This window comes from Chinchilla lanigera, unplaced genomic scaffold (genome assembly GCF_000276665.1).
Source record: "Chinchilla lanigera isolate Chin_1 unplaced genomic scaffold, ChiLan1.0 scaffold00026, whole genome shotgun sequence".
Taxonomy (NCBI): Eukaryota; Metazoa; Chordata; class Mammalia; order Rodentia; family Chinchillidae; genus Chinchilla; species Chinchilla lanigera.
The window spans coordinates 12,095,524-12,115,847 of record NW_004955427.1 but is presented as its reverse complement, the minus strand read 5'-3'; the positions used below and the strand labels follow the sequence as shown (position 1 = coordinate 12,115,847).

The 20,324-nt window shown below is 44.8% G+C and overlaps 1 protein-coding gene across 3 annotated transcripts in view; it reads right to left on the bottom strand.

Moving 5' to 3' along the window:
• The window catches only part of Plcxd2 (phosphatidylinositol-specific phospholipase C, X domain containing 2), a 49,155-nt gene that overhangs the window by 27,710 nt on the left and 1,121 nt on the right, over positions 1-20,324 (bottom strand). For 2 of the 3 annotated variants that reach the window (XM_013515219.1, XM_005386369.2), the window contains exon 1: positions 19,821-20,324. The exons of the other annotated variant lie outside the window; for it this stretch is intronic. In XM_013515219.1, coding sequence (XP_013370673.1) covers positions 19,821-19,889 — 69 coding nt within the window. In that variant the 5' untranslated portion in view covers positions 19,890-20,324. The remainder of the gene's footprint in view (positions 1-19,820) is intronic. 3 annotated transcript variants of the gene reach the window in all.

Here is a 20,324-nt window from a genome sequence, read left to right as displayed (position 1 = left end):
CTAGTCCTATTGTTAAGGAGGAAGAAAGAACAGACTCCAAGCGGAAAGGGAATCGGAAACTCACAGGCGAGGCAGTTCCTCCTCATACTTTTGGAGCAATTTTGAGTTTCACTTGCTAAGCACAGTTTTGTGTTGTGTTGTTTTGTTTTTTGAGACACAGTCTTCATGTAGCCCAGGCTGGCCTCAAACTTGCAGCAATCCTCTTGCCTCAGCCTCCCCAGTGCTGGGACTACAGGTGTGCAGCACCACGCCCGACTGTGATGCAATTCTTCAAGGGCTGCATGTTTCTGAGAAAATGAAAGGATTCCACGCTTTGCCTTTCCAGGAGACTCTGGAAACTTGATGGAGTTGAGAAATCTTTCAACATGATATTTTAGAAAATGGGCTAACAGGAGATTTAGGCCCTTAAACACTATGTCACGAAAAGTGCGGACATTTTAATGACCTATTTTTTTTTTTAAGAAACTCTCATTTTTATCAAATGTACTAAAATGAAAGCAGTCAAAACATTCCCCTTCAAGATCATGTGATTCAAAGCTCTGGCTATTTTTCTCAGGTTTGGCGAGCCCACTGCTTAATTTTACACAGACTAAACCCACATCCCGCTATGCACACGCTGCTCTCAGCGAGGCCGGGTTCCTGGAAGAGGTGGCACTTAGGGCCTGCTCACCCCTCAGCACGCATGTGCACTCTAGACTCCAGCATGACAAGGACTACGCAGGGGTCCCTCTCTGGTCTTCAGGAAGCACTGCGGAGCCAGACTCCGATTCCCTGCTCGAGGTCCTGACCTCCCACGGGAATCTACCAGGTCGTGTCCCTCTTCCGAGCCTTTGTCACTCAGGACAGCAGACAGCGCCAGGGGAATGAGGGCTGCAGGTACGGCGGCCATGGGATGCCACAGAGAAGGGACAGAGGTGACCAGCCTACCGGGCACGTTAGAGCACTGCCAGGACGGACTGCAGATCTGGGGCCAGCCAACGGGGGCTTTGATCGGCAACTCCATACAAAATGGGCAAGGCGTTAAAACAAAAGCGTTTTCTCCAAGGCACACGGTAAACTCTGTACTGTAAATATGAACAGGTGCTAAGAGGAAGCAAGTCATTCCTAATCCCCACTTGCCTCCAAGCAGAGTGAATCTCCATAAGCACAGCATCTCCTGTTTGCTGAGCATGACTGAAATACTCGTCGCTGCATTAAGGGCTTTGGATACGCTTGAGACGGGATTAATCTCTGGGCAACGTGTGCAGGTTCCGCGATGGCAGCGGGGGAAGGCCTCAACCACCCTGCTGAGAGGGCGAGCGGCTGAGCAGCCAGGAAGGAAGGCTGAGCAGGCTGAGGGACCCTGGAGGGGGAGGAGGGGATGCCCCGAGGCTGCAGGCTGAGGGACTGTGGAAAACAGACAGTGGAGGGGTCCAAAGACACACTTACAACCTCACTTCTGTTTCCCGCAGGTATGTTAAATGGCAGCGAGAAAGAGTGCCGTGTCATTAAGCTCTCTAAAGCACACTGTGTCTTGGCTGGACTCTGTTGTGAGGTCCCATCCACCGGGAGCTCTGCTGTGCATGACCGTCGCTCTTGGAACTGGGCTTGCCTGTGTCTGCACCACAGTCCCCAGGCAGGGACACACCTCGGCGGAAAGGGGTGGTGCCACACGGAGGCGGAGAAGGAGGTGGAAAAGTCCAAGCAGAAGCTTCTTTGAGATTGAGCCCTCCGAAAGGACCCCTTTATGAACAGTTCTTTTCTTGTCCTGGAATTAAAACCCTACAGCCACAGCCAGTAACATAAGCACTGATAAGCCAGGACATGCGTACAGATTTGGAGGGAGAAAAATAAGGAGAAAAATAATGCACAATGTAAAGGCATAAAAGGATAGAGGAGAACACGAGACAAACACCAGACACAGCATTTCGTGAATACTGCTGAACTACAAGAGCCAGAAAAGGCACTGTTCGGGTAATCCACGCGAGTAGGAGGCTTTCGGGTGTGAGGCAGGGACACCTTTTCATCTGCTCACCGAGGCTGGCTGAGCACAGAGGCTGCCTGAAGCCTCCCACTGCCCAGAAGAGCCCCGCACCGTGCGGAATGCAGGCCTGCACTGCGGAGGCTCTGGCTCCAGCTCCATTTCTCCCCAGGCACAGACGAGTCTGCTGAGAAACTTTCTAGGAATAATAAATGCCTTGGCCTCACGTACTCTGTCTGCCTAACTTAGGGTAACAGGTCACCAGGAAGGGCGGGCCAGCCCCTGGAGCTCAGGTGCAAGATCTGCCAACTCTGAGCAGCCGGTTATCCGCTCCTGCAGGTCTGCACCAGCCTCCCTGTGACTCTTCTGCCTCGCAGGAGGAGGTAACATAGCCAGCCCGGTTCTGCCTTTATTCCTCTTGGTTATGTAATAAAAAGGTGCGGGCACCCAGGGTGTGTTCCTTCCCCATTTACACACTATCAATCCACTGCTTCCCGCAGTTCTCCATGAGGCAGGTGGACGACACAGACAGAATGGCCAGATTTTGCACTTACACTGACATTTAAAGGTCAAGTCTCCTGCCGTCATAAATAACGGTATCTCCCTCCCACACACAGGAGAAGGGCCATGGCTGTGAGAACGACGAGCGGGAGGAGGGAACCTCTGGAAGTTCACTGGGGCAAAAACACTTGATTTATTGTAATTGTGCTGCATACTGTAGTACATACAACTTATGTCATAAAGATTTGAAAAATTAAAATTGAAGGATGAGCCCGCTCAGCAATTGTTTTCTGCCTGTTTTTACTGATTTTTAACACAGTTAGGTTTTCAATAAGTAAAGCTTTCTGGAAGAAGTGGCTCCATGATACAAGTAGGACCTACTTTTCAATATTTCTTTTCCTAATTGAAGATTTTTCTGACTACCGTGCCCCTAGTACCAGAGATAGGGCATTACTTCTCAAGGAGTTTCCATCTAGGAAGGTACTTGGCTCCATACCACTTCCATTTCTCTATTTGAAAGAAATATTTTAGAGGAATCACATATTTGGTGCATATTTCTTCAAAAATTACCTCTCCTTTCCTGTGCTCCTAGAACTCATGAAAACCTTTCCATCCAAGAACTAAAAGACATTTGTTTACCTCTCCCAGGTAAACTGGGAGAGGTAAAATAGGTAAATTAGGCTGTAATTCCAGCCTAATCGTTCACTTTCTTATGATCCTTGGCAGAGGCTCTGGTCTGAAAAATAACTAAAATAACTTCAACGTATGGAGTGCTCGTTACAAAATTCTAGGCTGGGCATTTTACTTATAGCAGCTTGTTTAATCTTTGCCACTACTCAGCAGGACAGTGTTTATGCACCTGCATTTTACAGATGAGGAAACCGAGGCTCAGCATGGCTCTACAACTAGCTGTGGAATGCAAAGGTTGCAAGTGGCTGCCTAGGACAGAAACCCAGGCTTGTCAGACCCATATACAGAGACTCTAGAATGATGTTACGGCTTCTAAATCCTTACAGGTTAAACAAGGCAAATGCATTACTCATTTCTTATGACAACATCCCACAGTTTGTCTTTAGCGCTAAATGCCTGGCCTTCACCCCAGTGCAGGAATACTGATGGAGAGATGAAAGTAATTTTAAATTTTGTAGACCAGAAGAATTTCTCCACAGGGACACACGAGGGCACTCTAACCTTCTCTCAGTACAGACAGCATTTCCTTTGTATTTCCTCTGCTCAGAGACCTGACTCCAGGGCTAGTTCTGCTCTGGATTCCTAGGTGAACTCGGCCTTACAAATTCAGACTTGGAGCTCACTTTTCCCCTCTACTTCTAAATTGTGGAAGGTGGATGAACGAGCTTCAGGGTCACTTGAAACAAAATGGATGCTTCCACTTACTAACTGCTCATTAATGGAATTTATGAGCCTATTTCTGAAGGACTATTAATCACTGCAAAGAAATGTTGCTTTCATACTTATTATAGTCAAACAGAAAATATGCTTGTAGATTTAACCTATGGTATTTGCAAAAAAGTAAATCAATGCCCAAGCTCTGGTTGGGTTTATTTCCTTCCACTCCTGTGAGAATTTCACCAAATGGCTGGGGAAAATCCCCCGCTTCCACAGGTTCACAGGCGCCATCTCACCCGGAACGGACTGAATGCAGTGGCGAGGAACTCACTTCCTGTTGACCATTTATGTGACGGTTCCCTTTGCTCCGAAGATGGGGGTGTCGCTGCTTTCCGGGAGTATTTTTAATGAAATTTCTTGCAAGAACTTTGAGGAAAAAGAAACCTACGTAGGCTGGCCGGAACTTTTCAAACCACAGGGTTATTTTAAGATTCATCTGACAAACTAAAGAATGACCAAGACACAGGGAAACTTCTCAGCTAGATCCTCACAAGGACCAGAGAGGTCTTTTTCCTTCCTGTAAGTGAAGGACTAAGCCAGGTGCTCTGACAAAGGAAAGGAAAAAAGGTGCAGAGAAAATCCCCTAAGCAGCACTCTAAATTACATGAAATGATGGGTTTAAAGGGCATTTGTACATTACACTCAGCAGGAGGTGAATGAACACACTCCACCCTGGAAGATCAGTGTTCTGAGGAGCCTGCACACCAGCTAATGCCTTGTGCTGCTCTTTCTGTAAAGAGGGAAAAAGATTTTTCCTCTGTCGGAGCCTTGCTGGGTGATTACTGCACAGACCACTTAAACCACTGGGCTGTTTTTGTTCTGAGTCAATAAAAAGCCTCTAAAATGTCTGGTCTTGAAAAAAACAGCAACTTGTTCAGCTGGAACAGGTCAGCAGGCAGCGCTTCAAACACCACCATCCTCAGGGCTGTTTGGCATTGCAGTCCTGGAGTGGAAACAGCCTCAGATGAAGAGAAAACTACCCTTTATTGTAACCAACAAAAGGAACTAAAGTTACAGACCCACACCGGCTCAGGCTCCAAGTCTATAAATGTATTTATTTAAATGGTTTTGGCAAGACCGAGTTTTCCAGTTCTAGTCTTGTTATCAGGATTGTTTTACAATCTGTTTAACCTGCCTCAATTTTTTTCATCCGTAAAATGGGAATAAACGAATACCTGCAACACTGGGCTGCTGTAAGGATTAAGTGGGTTTATGTAAATCAAGCAGAGCAATGCTGGACAGTCGGTGCTATATAAGTGGCCTATTTTGCTTCTGTTATTAGACTTGTTAGTTAAAAGGCTTGGGTATCTTAAAAAGACTTCATAATATAGTTCAAGGTTTGTTTTACCCTAGGCATTATTACTTGCTCTCTGCATGTCGAACTTTCTCCTTAAGTTAGCCAGAAACATCTATTCCTTTTTTAAAAATTGTGGGTTTTTGTAGTAGTATATTTTTGTGATATGTAATGAACACATTCACCGCGCAGGGTTAGTAGCCGTGCCTGTCGCATCCTGACCCTTAGCTCCCCTTCCCCCCCCTCCCTTCCCCTCTTTCCCCATCCTCAGATCCCCTTCTCGCCTCCAGAGTCCACCTCCTGTCAGAAACACCCGTGCTGTATGTTTGAATCTTTTATAGATAGCTGAAGATTTGATTTCTCTCGCCCCGCCGCCATTTCGATAAGGTGTTTATTGTGACTCAGACACGATTTATGACAGAACACAGCTGCATATGGCAGAGATAAGGACACAGTCCTGGTGAGGGTAACGCCCCATCCCGTCACAGGGAGGTACGCAGAGCAGTCCTTTCTGAGCTGCTTCTCGTGGGACACACCGTGACTGATAAAGTGCAGGTAAGGACTGGGAGGAGGGTGCTGCGGCACAGAGCAAGGCGATTCCAAGACGGGCTACACAAGGAACTGTGTATTCGCTCTTAGGCTTTTCTTCCGGTCCTAAGCACTCTCTGGCTCTGCACAGGTCATAAAACAACCATCTGTCAGCACAGTGTTGAAAACGTCTTCCCACCGGCTTAGGTCTGTCTCACCAGACGTTTCCCGTTTCTTTCCCCAGTCATTTCTAGTCAGCCACAGCAGCCTTCTCTGTTCCCTGAAGCTACGTCTGTTTTCCCGCCTGATTCTGCTCACTCAGGAATACACCTCCTCCCGCTGGCAAACCCACCTGTCTCTCTCAGCCCGGCTTGCAGGCGCGCTCTTCCACCAGCCGGGCCTTCGCCTGCGCGCGAAGGAATGCCCCCCTCTTCCGGGCCCAACACAGCGGCAGCTTCTCCACTAGGCACGCACCTCATCCTGCTCTTACCAGCTTTATCTGATCTCTTGTATCTCTCATACACGACATCTGAACTACAGCTTGTTCACTCAAAAACGTTTTCTTAGAGTAGCTACTACAATTACGAATATTAGATGGTCAAAAAGATTAGTTACTAATGATACTTCTATATAAATCATTACATGTGTACTAGGCTGCATGCTACTTGCACTGTACATATAATCTTGTTTCTTAAACAACTCTGGTGTGCCATAAGCACTGAACTTTACCCAAGGAGAAGTCTAGTCTGTGCCCTTGGCTCCTGAGAGGTCATCCCTTAAGCCATTGGGATGTGCTGCCTGAAGGGTATTTTTCTTCACCTGGGGGTTTGGAGGCCACACAAGAAAGGCTAAGGAGTGACAGTGGTGAGAGTGGCCTTCTAACTTCTGGAAGGGCTAGATACTGAGGTCAGCCACGCAGAGGCCCCGTACAACCTGGACACTAACGCTTTGGTAAGCTCGCCTGGCTAGCAGTACTTGGTGTGTATTATCACCTGGGAACTCCAGGAAAGTACAGTGACACTGCCCATGGCTCCACGTGCTGAGGACAACTGAAAGCTCCACGTCTGGAACCCTCCTGGACTCTGCACTATGCACTTGCTCCCTTAACTGTTTGTAGTAATCTATTACTACTTTTCATGGTAATAAAAAGTAGCTCTGCACATACAGCTTTTGGTGAGTTCTATGAGCCTTGGCAAATCATTAAGTACAGGGGCGACCCTAAAGACCCTGAAACTCGTAATCGGTGTCAGAGTGAAGGTGGCCTTGTTCATCGTTCTTCCTCTGACTCTGTTCTTGTTAAATGGATACATAAGTATCTCCATTTTACAGATTAAAGCACTAAGAGACAGGGCAGTTAAACTTCTAACTGATGGTAACGTCCTCAGTAAGGAGAACTTGATCTTATATGTGCTTTAGTAGAGACTTGATTTTATATTTAGAAGCTGCCCTCTGCCGGGTGTGGTGGCACATGCCTGTAATCCCAGCACTTGAGAGGCTAAGACAGGAGGACAGTTGCGAGTTCAAAGCCAGCCTGGGCTACAAAGTGAGCTCAAGGTCAGCCTGAACTGCATAGCAAGACCCTGTCTCAAAAAAGTAAAATAAAATAAAAGACTAGACCCTGCCCTCTGAATGCCTTCTGTATTCTGCTTTGTATGCAAATAAAACTTAAAGATAGACACAAGATTATATGTACAATGCAGGCATTGACTTATCACACTATACCCTATAAATATATATAATTATCATTTTAATACCAATTTAAACATAACAAAAATCAAGACAGAGCTAAGACAAAATACTAAGAACAGATGTAACAATGAACATGTATTCTTAAATGCTGAAGATGTTCAGGGAAGCGTTTATAGAAAACCACATTATGACTTTGGTATTTAATCTCTACAAACAGCATGATAAATCTGACCTGAGCAAATCATAATGCTGCACGTTAAAATATTTCTGTGGCCTGAGCTGAGAACACAGTAATTTAGAAGTTACAGGTGAGAACTGGACCGTGTGATTATTGAATACACAAAAGTTTCTTTGAAAAACAAAAAGAGCTGAAGTGGTAATGCATGCCTGTGGGAGGCCTGTGATCCCAGCACTCTAGTAGGCTGAGGCAGGAGGACTTCAAGTTGGAGCCCATCTTGGGCTACTCAGCTACTAAGCAAGACCCTGTCTCAAAAAAAACCAAAAAACCAAAAAACAAAAATAAATAAATAAAAGAACAGAGAGAGCGAGCTAGGGTATAGATCAGTGTGAAAATATCCTTTGTACTGCTAAATAAATAAATAACAGCAAAGCTTTATTTGCTCAAGAACTATCTTACTGTCCTCAGCCTTTCTGTTATAATTTCTGGTATGTGACATAGTTCAAGAGCAGTAAGTCTATGAATCACCTGACTCAAATTCACCTGATTCAGAATCACCCACAGAGTCACCAGGTATTTCCCCTTGCAATTCCACGGCACTTCACACATTCCTGATGAACTCAGAACGCCGGGTGGTTAATTATGTCCGTATTGGTCTCTGCCCTCTGACTGTAAGTTTCTGAAGGTCACATCATACCTGACTCACGCCTGTATCCCCACACTTCATACACTGCTGGCACATGGCATGCATTGAGCACACACTTCTAGAACAAATCCAAGCATGAATACCAGCATGAACAGACGCTTGGAGACTTGCTGCCAGCTGGTAAGCCCAGGTCTCCTGATCCTTTCCGAACTTCTCCGCGGCCCATCCGTCTTCCTTACGCAGGCGGAGCTTTCTCTCCACCTTGTTACCCCGGCACCTGTTCACCCGGCTCCATTTATCTGCATTTGTCGTTCTAGCTTTAGCTATCTGGGTCAACAAGGAAGAATGTGTCAAAAAACAAAAAGGACAAAAATAAAACGTAATGGATGAGTAAGAGATGAGGCACTATAAAACACTGCACTGAACAACTGTAAGAGTCCCAGAGTAGATGCCGGGAAATTTTTAACTGGGTGAATTATCCTCTATTGTCTTTTCCTTGGGGCCTTCTGAATTAGGCCTGTGGGATAAACACAGTGTTTGTCTTCCTATTAAGCGCACAAAGGCTGGGACTTATTTACAACAGTCAAAGTTAGGCAACACTGAGTCCAAGATTCAGGGTCGGGGGAATCATTCAGTGGTCTCTCCCAGACAAAGAAGAGCACCGCAAACCTTCCTGCTGACCCTGAGGGATAACCTCACCTGTCTGCTCAATTTTCTTCTCCGAGAGGCATGCAGGAGAGTGTTAATAACAACAACCAAGCTGCCGACAAGATCTGAGACAGCCATGTGGCCAATTTAATTTTTAATTTTTAAGTTGCCTATTGAATTCCTAACTAGTCACAATGCAGCACAGCAGTGTATATAAGGTAGGACACCTGGAAGCCGAGGACATTGATAAACTTTACTCTTTTTTATGTTTGGTGACCGCAAGGACATCCCGCTGTCTGAGGACAGACACTGACTTCGGGTCCTGGGCTGTTCCCAGCTGGATGGGTGAGACTTGGGGCCAATGCGAGCCTTGCAATGTGCTTTCCAGACCTTCAATCTTTGGAAATGAAAGACTGACACGTAAAACATATGCGAGAGCTTCCTTGATTAAAGTCCTCTAGCAGTCCACACTCCTGCCCTGGGGTGTCCTGAGATGCAGAGAAGATACCGCCCCTCTCAGGGCTCTGCAGGACACAACGCTATTCCACTATGGAGCCGAGATACTCTCCAAGTCAGTTCCCATCCTATGACTTCCATGAGTGAGCAGGTTTTCAATCCCACATACGGCAGGCATTTAAAGCCCGTCATATACAGATAGGAATCTATTCTTCTTTAGAAGACTTTTCTTCAAGTATCCAGTAGACCCAAACTGAAATCCTAATAAGATATTACATAGATAAAAAGAATCTATTAATTATTGACGAACATAAACTCTTCCTCTCCTCTGCTAACGCACATCCTGCTCTGCCTCCCCACAGATGCATCATCACCTTTGGTAAAGTCATCTCTCACAGGGGTATTCGGTCATCCCCAGAGGAGCCCCCTCAGCTCTGAGATAAACCTGTTTCCTTTTCTGTCCCAGTTTTTCTATTTTATTAGTACCTGTTTGCATTACATAAAGATCACACTCCTTGTGGGGAGGTGGTATGCGTACCTAACACACCTTAGTTCTTTTTCATCCCTTTTCCTTCCCCTCCTTCCCCTATCTCTTGATCCCCTTCTCATTTGAAAAAGCTGTATCGCCCTACTTCCTATTACCTATCTTTTATTTTGCTCTTTACTTATATTTTGGGTTTTCCCTGTAATCTCAGCGCTCAGGAGGCTGAGGCAGGAGGACTGCCGTGAGTTTGAGGCCAGCCTCGACTACACAGTGAGTTTAAGACCAGCCTGAACTACACAGGGAGACAGTGTCTCAAAAAAAAAGGAAAAGAAACCATGCTATTTTTTAACATGAAAGAATGATCCTATGGTTGAGGGGAAACTAGACAAATGCTTAGGATACAAAAGTAAGTTACATTAAATTCACTTAAATAGTCTACTACAAAATTCTCTTGCTTTTATTCAGCATCTTGGTGCAACCCTGGATGCCGGGTGTGAAATAAGTGGTATTTGATGACTGTGGACGTCAAAAGCTTCTACTTCACAGCTGGCTTGTGCTGTGGTGCGCACAGCTAAGCTCACCCCTCTACCAAGGTACCAATATGGCTGGGGACACAGTTAAGCAAGAAATGACAGAACTCATGCAGAACAGGCAGAAGGCTGGACCAGCACGTGGGAGGGACTCAAAATTCAGGACACGCTTCCTGAAAGAAGTGAAGTCTTAGCTGAAATCTAAAAAAAGTATTAAGAAGAAAGTTACCAGCTTTAGACTCTAGCCATCTGATATTGCATGTAACAGCCAAGGGTGACGGGAGGAGTGGGGCAAATTGTAGAGAGAAAGATTTAACTCGGACATTGTCCCTGCTGGGCGTTACCTACGCCCTTCTCCCATTGCTGAACTGCCCCACTTCTCCTCCAGTGCCCGGACTTCTGAGAATGCTGCCTTCTCCCATTTACCCGCACCCGCGGCACTTCTCTTTTACCATCATGGCTAAGTCCTGCTGCTAGTTCCTCTTGAGTATCTGGAGTCTCTCTCCTTCCGTCCACGCTACCGCTCCCCTTCTCAGGTCAGATCACCTCCTGCCTGGGTGAACTCACACCGGGACTGGCCCCTGGGGCACAGGTCTTCCTGGTTTCCTCTCCGTGTACTGCAGCCACAGTGGTCTTGAAAAAACACCAGGTTGACTTTGTCACTCACTTGCTTAAGCCCTTCACACTCCTGTCAAGTTAAAGTTAAATCTCTCCCCACCCTGCTGCTCTGTCCCTTATAAACTGTGCACAACTGTAATGAACTATTTGGGTTCATTAATGGACCATTATCTATCTTCAAGCTTTGCACCCACTTTGCTTCTCCTCTGAGAATATTAACCTGTCCTTGTGTCCCAAGGGGGAAGTTCCTGCTATTCCACGGAGCTTAATTTATCAGCACTTCTTCCAAGTTTCCCTGGACTCCCAAGTTAAGATGCCCCAGCCACATATGCTTCGTCCAGTTGTAGCTCGTTTCTCCCTTGGTATCTCACATAACATCTTATATTATCTTGTAACAGGTTGATTAAATGCCCATTTCTCTAATTAGATGGTAAGATATAAAGGCAGAGAACATTTTGAGTTACCAGTGCCTGAAAGCCAAGCAAATAGAAATTAACATACATATACACACACATACACACACATACACATATACACACATACACAGATACATACACACATACACACACATATACACACACACACACACACACACACACACGCTGAACGGAGTGCAGGAAACAATGAGCTTGTTTCCTTGCTCCTTGCTATCTGTAATAACTGGTGGGTCATTTTGTTTCATTTCATTCTCAGGCAGTTATTTTTATGGGGTTTCGGCCATCCCTGACCTAGTCTTGCAGTGGCTGTTTTTTGCCTTCAGGATTTCATTCAATTTAGATAAGACGTATGAGGTTCATTAGGGTCTAGTTTCTGTCTACTTTTCCGGCCTATCTCCAATCTTTTCTTTAAATGAAACCTATTCTCTATCACACAAGACTGCCTGGGTTTCTTCAAGGTCACCATAACCTTCCACTGCTCAGTGCCTCTGTATTCTGACGTTCACCCTCCCTCCTGTAACACTGGCTGTCTTCATGTCTGACCCAAAAGGCCACCTCCTCTCGGACACCCAATCTATGAAGATTTCCTCCTACTACCAGTAATGGAATTTGGGTATTGATTTCCTCAGTGTTATACCGATATTCCTCGTTTAACAACCTACTCATTTAATGGCTGTTTGGACTTATGACCTGCCGCTTGGATTTATGACTTGCTTTTTTTTCTTGTACAGTTCTGTATATCTCGTTTATAGACCCTAAATGTCTTTTTTTGTACAGTATACCTTATTTACATAGTACTGTAACTTCTGCTGATTGTATAGTATAGCACTATACTTTTCCGTTCTTATACATTACTGTACAGCATGTAAGAGACAGCTAAAAGCAAAGTCATCAATTTGGAGTTTCCTTTGACCGTTCCTTTGTTCTGAATATTGTAATGTACATACTATATGCAATTCTTCATTGAGGGATGAATTCATTTCATGATCCAGTTGCAGGAATTAACTCTCATTAAACGAGGAATGTCTACAGTATCTTACATAACTCTTAATCATGCTTGAATTTTCGCTCTCTTCTAAGATCGTAATGTCATAATGTCAACAGCAAGGAAAAGACCCTTCTTCAGCTCTATAATCGCCTTAACTGACACAATACCTGACACAAAAGGGTACTCTGTAAATATCTTTAGAAGTAATAACTTCCCTTTAAATGAATACTGTTTTTCTATATAGGCAACGAGAGTTAGAAAAGGCAGAAGGAATAAACAAGCACCGAGGCTGCTTCTTTAGCTGAATTCGCAGAACACGAACATATAATTCTTATGAGGATCCCATCTGGGCATTTACTACCAGGATCTGAGCTCAAACCAGGAAAGGATGGATACAAACAGTTTGTATGTTTATTTCTCTCTCTTTTTTGCATCTGGCTTCAATTGCACTTTAAGAATATTACTTTCAATAAATAAGCCTTCAAATCTCATATGTTCATAAAATATTTATCTCCATCTGACAGTCTAGGAGCTTCTAGGTTCCACAATTACTGCAGATTTGCTGCATTCTAAGTCATTTACTTTATGGGGCATAAATGGTTTCCATTGTTTTTATTTTGAGATAGATCTGTAAAGAAAAAAATACTGATACAAGAGTCTCCGAATGGAAATGATATTTTATACCTGACAGTTCCACAGTAATTGAAAAATTTTTTAAAACCTTGTTATTCTCTTAGAAAACTTCAGCTACCTACACAACCAATACACAAAAGACCGCCTGTGCTTCACAGACAACGCAAGCTAGATGTCTCCTCCAGTGCAATACAGACCTCTACTGTCCAACCCACTTTCTGTGGGAGTTACTAGAGATCCTCAAATCTTGCTGTGTACCGCTTAATCTGCACGGGTGTTTGGCAATATAATCCAAAGTTCCACGGATATTCAATGACACAGCAAAAAGGTAGCAGGGTTTCTGCTTAACCATGTGCTTAAATACTAAGCCAGATTTAATCACAGATCTGCTCCACCTAAATGTGTTTCTTGATGTGTGTTCAAATTCTTTTCACACACACAAACACATCCACCTATGACAAAGTCTATAAATAATTCTTCCTCTGCAGGCCTGGTTTGAAATGCTAATTGGAGTTCACACTTGCAAAGTGGTTTTCAATTTTTGCAGAGGCAAAGTTATCAGACACTAAAATATTTCACTGCTATTACCTTCGGTGTGCCAGAGCTCATCAGGTCCCAGTGGCTGGAGAGCGACATGGAGGCAGCCTGTCACACTGAGTGGAGGGCAGATCAGACTATGTGAGGGACCAGATGCTTGGCCTCAGAAGTATGCCTAAGAGAGGAGTATGTAGGGGAAGGCAGCACGCTGTAGGATCTAAACTGTCAGTGGCAGAGTGGGATATTTATAAAGGGTAAGCAGTGACTTTACAATTTGGGCTTTGTGGGGGTGAGGCTAAGGTCACAGCTAAATGTGTGCACATGTGTGTTGGGGTGGGTGTCACATGGGTGTCTGTGTGTGGGCTGATGGATATGTCTGAAGAAGACGGTGAAGCTTCTTCAACAACAGGTGAGGGTGCTCGGTAATAACGTAGTTTATAAAGGTTTTTCATACAGAAGTATTCTGCAATAGGCTCTCCCTAGACGTGGAAACAAAATGTCTTGACTAGAAGGGCAACTGACGGGGAAATAAGAAGAGAAGCAGAATGAACAATATGGTCCTGTCATGTCAGAGAGCTGGACTGATCCGAAAGGCTTTTGATGTCTGCATATGACAAAGTCTGATAGCTGAATCTGGGATGAGCAGACAGGACAAAGTAGATGACTTTGAAGATCTTCTGTACTTCTTGATCAGCCCTGCTCACGTGGCACTTACGATTCCCTTGATGTTCACATCCAGGGCAACCTTCCATCTATCCTCCCCTTAACTCTGAAGTCCCTGGAGCGGGTGGCCTGTCAATGCCCTAATCTGATCAGAGAGAGAACACTGGGTCACATGGCTTAATTGGATAGTCATCTCCTTAATGGGGTTGTAAATTACCTGAGGGTATGGGTGGCATCTTATACCTGATTTGTTATCTAGACTGAGAACCAGCTTTCAACAAATGAATATGTGATTGATTACTAAAAAGACACAAAATAATTCTATGGTGCTTACTGTGTACCCAAAATAACATTACATGAATTAATTTAATGCTTACACTAAGCAAATAAAGTGATGTAATTAGCATTTCTCTTTTATAGAGGACACTAAGGCACAGAGAAGTTAAATAACTCACCCAAGATCACATTGCTTGTGAGGAAAAAGCAAGATCCAAGTCCAGGTAGTTGTGCTCTAATATTCACACACTTAACCACTCCAAGATCTTGCTTCCTACAGATATGTGTGATTCCTGAATTCCTAGTGGTGCCTGTGTGATTCTGGGGGGAGATGCTAGGGAAGTGCCTGTTGCCTTAGAGATCTACTATGGGAACACCAAAGTCACAGCTTCTTTTTATTCTTTTTATTCCATGACCACCCAGAGAAAAAATGAGAAACGAAACAAAAATAAACTATTCCACTTAAGAAACTATTTTGATCTCCTATGATGTTTTTCCTTGAGTCAGCCCTGGTAAACTCAGCTTTGTCATTGGTTCTTCACAGCCCCAAGTCCTAGAAAACACAGGACTTGTTCTCCGGCCAAGTCATAGCTTCTGTTATCCTCAAAGTAGATCCAACCAAACGTTTGCAGCATAATTTATTTAGGGGTAGTCCCCAACACTCCTTTAGCAGGATTTGAGTCACAGTCCCTCCATCCTGCCCTTTCAGTGGTTTTATCTCCATGTCACTCATATGAGACAAGCACGAGGTCACAGGGAGAATCGCTGCAGAAATCACCAAATGGTCACGAGCACAGCTGCGAAGGAAAAAGACAGGCTCCCAGAAAGGTAGTAAGAAGAGAAGGGGATGGATACGCAACCTGAGAAGACAGAGCCATCTGGGAATCAGAGAGCAGCCAGAGGCACCGGAGGAAGGGCTGACCCTAGAAAGGGAAGGCAGATATAGGCCGAGTGAGTGGAAGAAAGGTGAAGAGCGGAACAAGAAATGGGGACAGGGACAGGGAGTGGCCAGCAAGAAAGACGACAAGCTCCAAGTTTCCCAGGGAAGAAGAGACGCAGAAATGGCGCAGATGAAAGAGCTGTTCCTGGAAAGCAAGTGACACCATAGACCTACCCCTGGCTCCGCTGACCACAGCATCTGCCCAGGGGTTTCACTTCCGAGGGCGTCTGTGACGGTCTTATCCGGGGAAGGTGCAAACAACAGGGGTGGGGAGCTCCCACTGGCTATTTATGAAAGGTGACTCTAACCAATCTATTCAGTTGAGCTCTAATCTCAGTGAAAAATGATAGTGATTGCAACATACCACTCCAGCATGCTTCTCTGCAGTTTGATGCCTTAAATTATTTCAACAGTCACCGATAACTGAACTGCTACCTCTTACTCGGACTCAGGACTATGAGATGTAAATAATATCCTCTACTTGCGAGCCACTTGCAAACCATGGGGAAGGAAGGCATTTAAAAACAATGTGATGAGCAGTCCACTGACAAAGGTGACGTGGAGGACAGGAGAGGGTGTCCGCCGGCCATTTCCTACTCATACGCTCATAATTTAGTTCAGCTGGTTCATTTCATCTCGAAAGCCCCTTCCCACCCTCGAAGCCCAAGCCACAGCTCTTGAAATCTTGAGCATTCTTTAAATCTAGGTCAAATGCCATTTTCTTAATAAAGAAGTTTCTCATCCTAAAGGCTGAAATGAAAGTTTCCATTCTGTGTGCTTCTATAACACATTATTTTTATCTCTGTTTTAACATTTACCCTAATTTGCTGTTAAAAAAAACTATGTATGGTGGGGACATACATGGACACACACACACACACACACACACACACACACACACACACACACACGCACCCCGTAAGCTTCTTTAACAGTAGGACTGACACCTGATTTATCTTGTCATCTCTCATAGACTTGAACTTGGAAGTTTCTCAAGATGCACTTAGGATCCAAAAAGGTGAAAATCCACTTACACTAACTAGCCTACAGCCCCTTGTACGATGCTACAATGGATCCTGCTTCATTTAGAGCAACTGTGAGTCCTTGTCTATACAGATCACAAATAATTCCTTGTTTTGAAGAGACATAAAAATAATGACTCTTAGACCTAACAGGATCCAATCACCCTTTCCATTTCCTTTTACATTTGTACAAAGAATAGGAAATGAAACCCTTAAATTAGCAAATGATTGTTAATCCAAAATCTTAATTACAAATGAAGAAAATAAATCTAATATCTTCAGATACTTCTTCAGTATCACAAAGAGCTAAGCATAGATTTTAAGACCGTTAAGTTCAAGGTTCCTCCCAACAGGCCAAATGGTTTACCTTTGATAAAAGAGAAAGTGCATGACTAAAAATGAAACAAAAAGAAACAACACTAAAATATACAGCAAAAAAGAATCCACTGAAAAGCATCACGCATTATGCAGAAAATATGCTTTCAATAACATCAATGAAAATGTATGTAGAGTTTAAAGCTTTAATTAAAAATTTTGACTTTTTAAGTTCTCAAATCTTTTACCCCTCAGACATCAAATGATTGAATACAGTTTGCAGTAAGAGTTATTCTGAGGGTCTTCTTTAAGATATTTCAATATGTTTGGGTGATGCTGGTGATAAACAGGTGTTCTTAACACTTGCGGAAGTAAACCAATACATCAAGCTCTGTTGAGAGGAGCACATTCACACGTATTCTGTCCCATCACAGTTTAGGCAAATGCAGCAGGTGTGCTCCAATCGGACATAGTTTCCTCCCTCCCAGTTCTGCTGTTATCACCGAGCCCCTGTCTCTTTCCGGACCTTTCCTGTGTCACTGCTGCCTTCCCCTGCTCCTGACAAATATGACCCAGTCTTACAGACGCCCCAGATCGGGATGGGAGTGTGCACACGCACACACAATAGGTCTAGGACTAGATTAGAATTTAAAACTTACTGGGTGCCAATTCTAAACAAGAATATATAAACCAGTGGATCTGTCTCAGATGTCTAGTACAAATACATCTAGCTTAATCTAATCTTCACAGTGACAAATAATTACTCAGATAAAACCATTTCATTCTAAAAATTCTTTCATTCCCTGCAGAGTATGGGCTGTGTAATCTGGTTTTCAGGCTGAAATTGCTTCCTCTGCTCTGCACTTCCCAAGGCCCCCTCAAGGGCACAGGGGCAGTGCAGGGGCTGTGCAGCTACCTATGGACTTAGACATTAGCTCTGCCACTTAATATTTATGCGATCTTAGAAAACTATGTAAACTTTCTGGACAACAACTTCCTTATTTCTAAAATGATGATACTAATCTATACTTCATGGAGATGTGAGGACATGGGGTAATGCCAATGGTGCTACATGGTAGGGCTCAGTAAACAACAACTATTATGATGAAGGTGACAGTAGGGGGAAAAGGAAGAGAAGAAGGCATTCCGGGATGCCTTTCTTATTTCAAATTTCTCAGCAAGTCGTATCAGAACTTGACTGCCAGCCTTTATCCGGGGAGTATAAGGTAGAGAAAAGAGAACTAGTATGGGAGAGTCCATGAACTGTCAGCTCTTAATATGTGATTTTCCTGTCTTTAGCTTACGTGCTACATACACTTACGTTCCTTTCACTCCTGGGAAAAGGCTCTTTCACAGTAGTGAGTTCAGCATCTTTTGAGAAGTCATGATCATTTTTTTCCCTTTTTGCTTAGGAGACTGGATTTCACAAAAAAGGGGAATCCTGAGTCTCAACAGCAGCCAACCACAGAATTTCCAGTTGCAGCGAAGGTCACTGCAGTTTGCTTTCGCTGGCATTCTAGAACTGTCTAGATCACAGAACAAATGCCCAGCTTCTTTCTAGAGTCATGGAGTCAGAATGGATAGCCAAGCCAACAGCTGAGCTGCTGCTAAGCTATGAGATGTCCAAAGTACAATGATGGAGGAAGCTACTGCCTACCCCAGACATACTCTGATGACAGGGCCATTTATTGCCTGCCTAAGATGCCATTCTGCTTGCAAACACATACTACCTGTACATCACTCAACAAAAGAACTCCATTGAAAGCCTGAAGGCAAATGACTAATGTTAAAACTGGCCCATGCATCATTTCAGTGATGACTCCACAGGCGTCAATTAACCATGGAAAAGACATACTCTGAACAAAGCATAACCAGGTGACATTTCCCCTGGAGCTAGAGTCAATCTGTAGTAAAACAGAAATGATCATAAAGAAATTTAGCAGCCCTGTTCTTGCTCAAAAAGCAACAGGGGCTGAGGAGGACAATGAACCTGGAAGACCTCCAAAAGAAAAGGTGAGTATTTGAATCCTGCATTTGAAGACAGCACAGCTATTCCTCATGCACAGAAAGAAAAGCTTGGGGGGTCGTATGAGGTTATCTTTTCAGCCACCAAAAAGGCAGCCTGGGCCAGGGAATGCCTGAGAGTTTGTCTAGCAGTCTAGGGGTGAACTTCAATTGTTATGCATCCAAGCGAGAGAAAAGATTGGCAGAAGTCCATCCTTTGCTCCTTGAGTGCTTTCCAAGTACCAGCACGTAGGACTTTGCTCAGCACACCAGGCCAAGCGTAGTGTAGTCTAAACATCCTTCCCTACACACCATGGTGTAACAACCTTTCCAGGGAAAGGCCAAGTTCCCATTTAACAAATCCAATGAGAGTAATGTCAAGGTGGAAAACCTCCAACAGATAGACAATGGCTGAGCAGCATTCTTCAAGCCCGCAGTTCTAGATCACTCAGGTAGACACCTGTGTATATACAGACAAAGCTCCAAACACCAGCACCTCATCACAGCTAATGACTGCCTGTGGTGTGAGCTTGCACTGTCTATTTCTGGCATTTCCAACAAAAAAAATAGGTGCCTTTATGCTCAGTGCCGGTTCCGAACCTACTCTAACGCTTTTCTATTTTTTGTTCCTTTCTTAGACAAGGTCAGCTAAATGAGAAAGGAAGAATTTTTCAACCTTAATTTTGATCCAGATCTAAAATTGTTAAGGACTTTTTATTCATTACCCTTGAGCTGTCCTTTTGATCTTTAAATGATTCAAGCAAATGCACCCTTCACATATGCTAGCTCCAACACGAACGGGGTTAACAGTTTCACAAGGCTACGAAGTCTAAACAAAGCGAAAGCAGCCAACAATAATGCTGGACTGACGCGTCCCTTGTGCTGAGGATGCGGTGTACTTCTATCTCTTTAAACCAGCTGCACTGGTGTTAAGTTTTTGGTTTGGAATTAAGAAGGGTCCCTGACAACTGTTTTCTCAGCACAATAGAAAAGCAACCTGACCCACTAACAGCACTAAGATGGCAGGATTACAACGCAGGGCGAGCAAGAAGACACAGAAAAATACCTGGGATCGCCAGATTGGAAAGGGGGACGCGGTGCAGGTGAGGGGGCAGCGAGGCCATCCAGTCGGCATTGCAGACTTCCGACGCCGTCTTTGTCCCGCTGGGGTTGGGGGAGCAAATGGTCCCCATCCTGAGCTTCCTCCTTGCCTTCCTAAGCGCTAGCATCCCTCTGGTGCACGAACGGGCCGGGCTGTGCCCCGCGTCACTCACTCGGTGACCTCACGGCCCGGGCTCTCTAGACTTTTCAGGGCCACCTCTGTCACGCCGGTCTTTCGGAAACGGTCGAAGAGGTGGCGGTTCCCACCCTCTCGGCCCAGCCGCCGCTCTGGTACTCCCCGGATCTGCTCAGTCCCGGCCCCGTTAAACTTCTCCTTCGCCCCGAGCTGAGGGAGGTGCTAGGCCCTGGAGGGAAATCGCCCGGAGCCGCGCGTGCGGGCGCAGCCACGCCCGGGCTACTCACACGACAGGTGCCCGCGCGGCGGCGGACCCGCCGGGTCGCACACGTG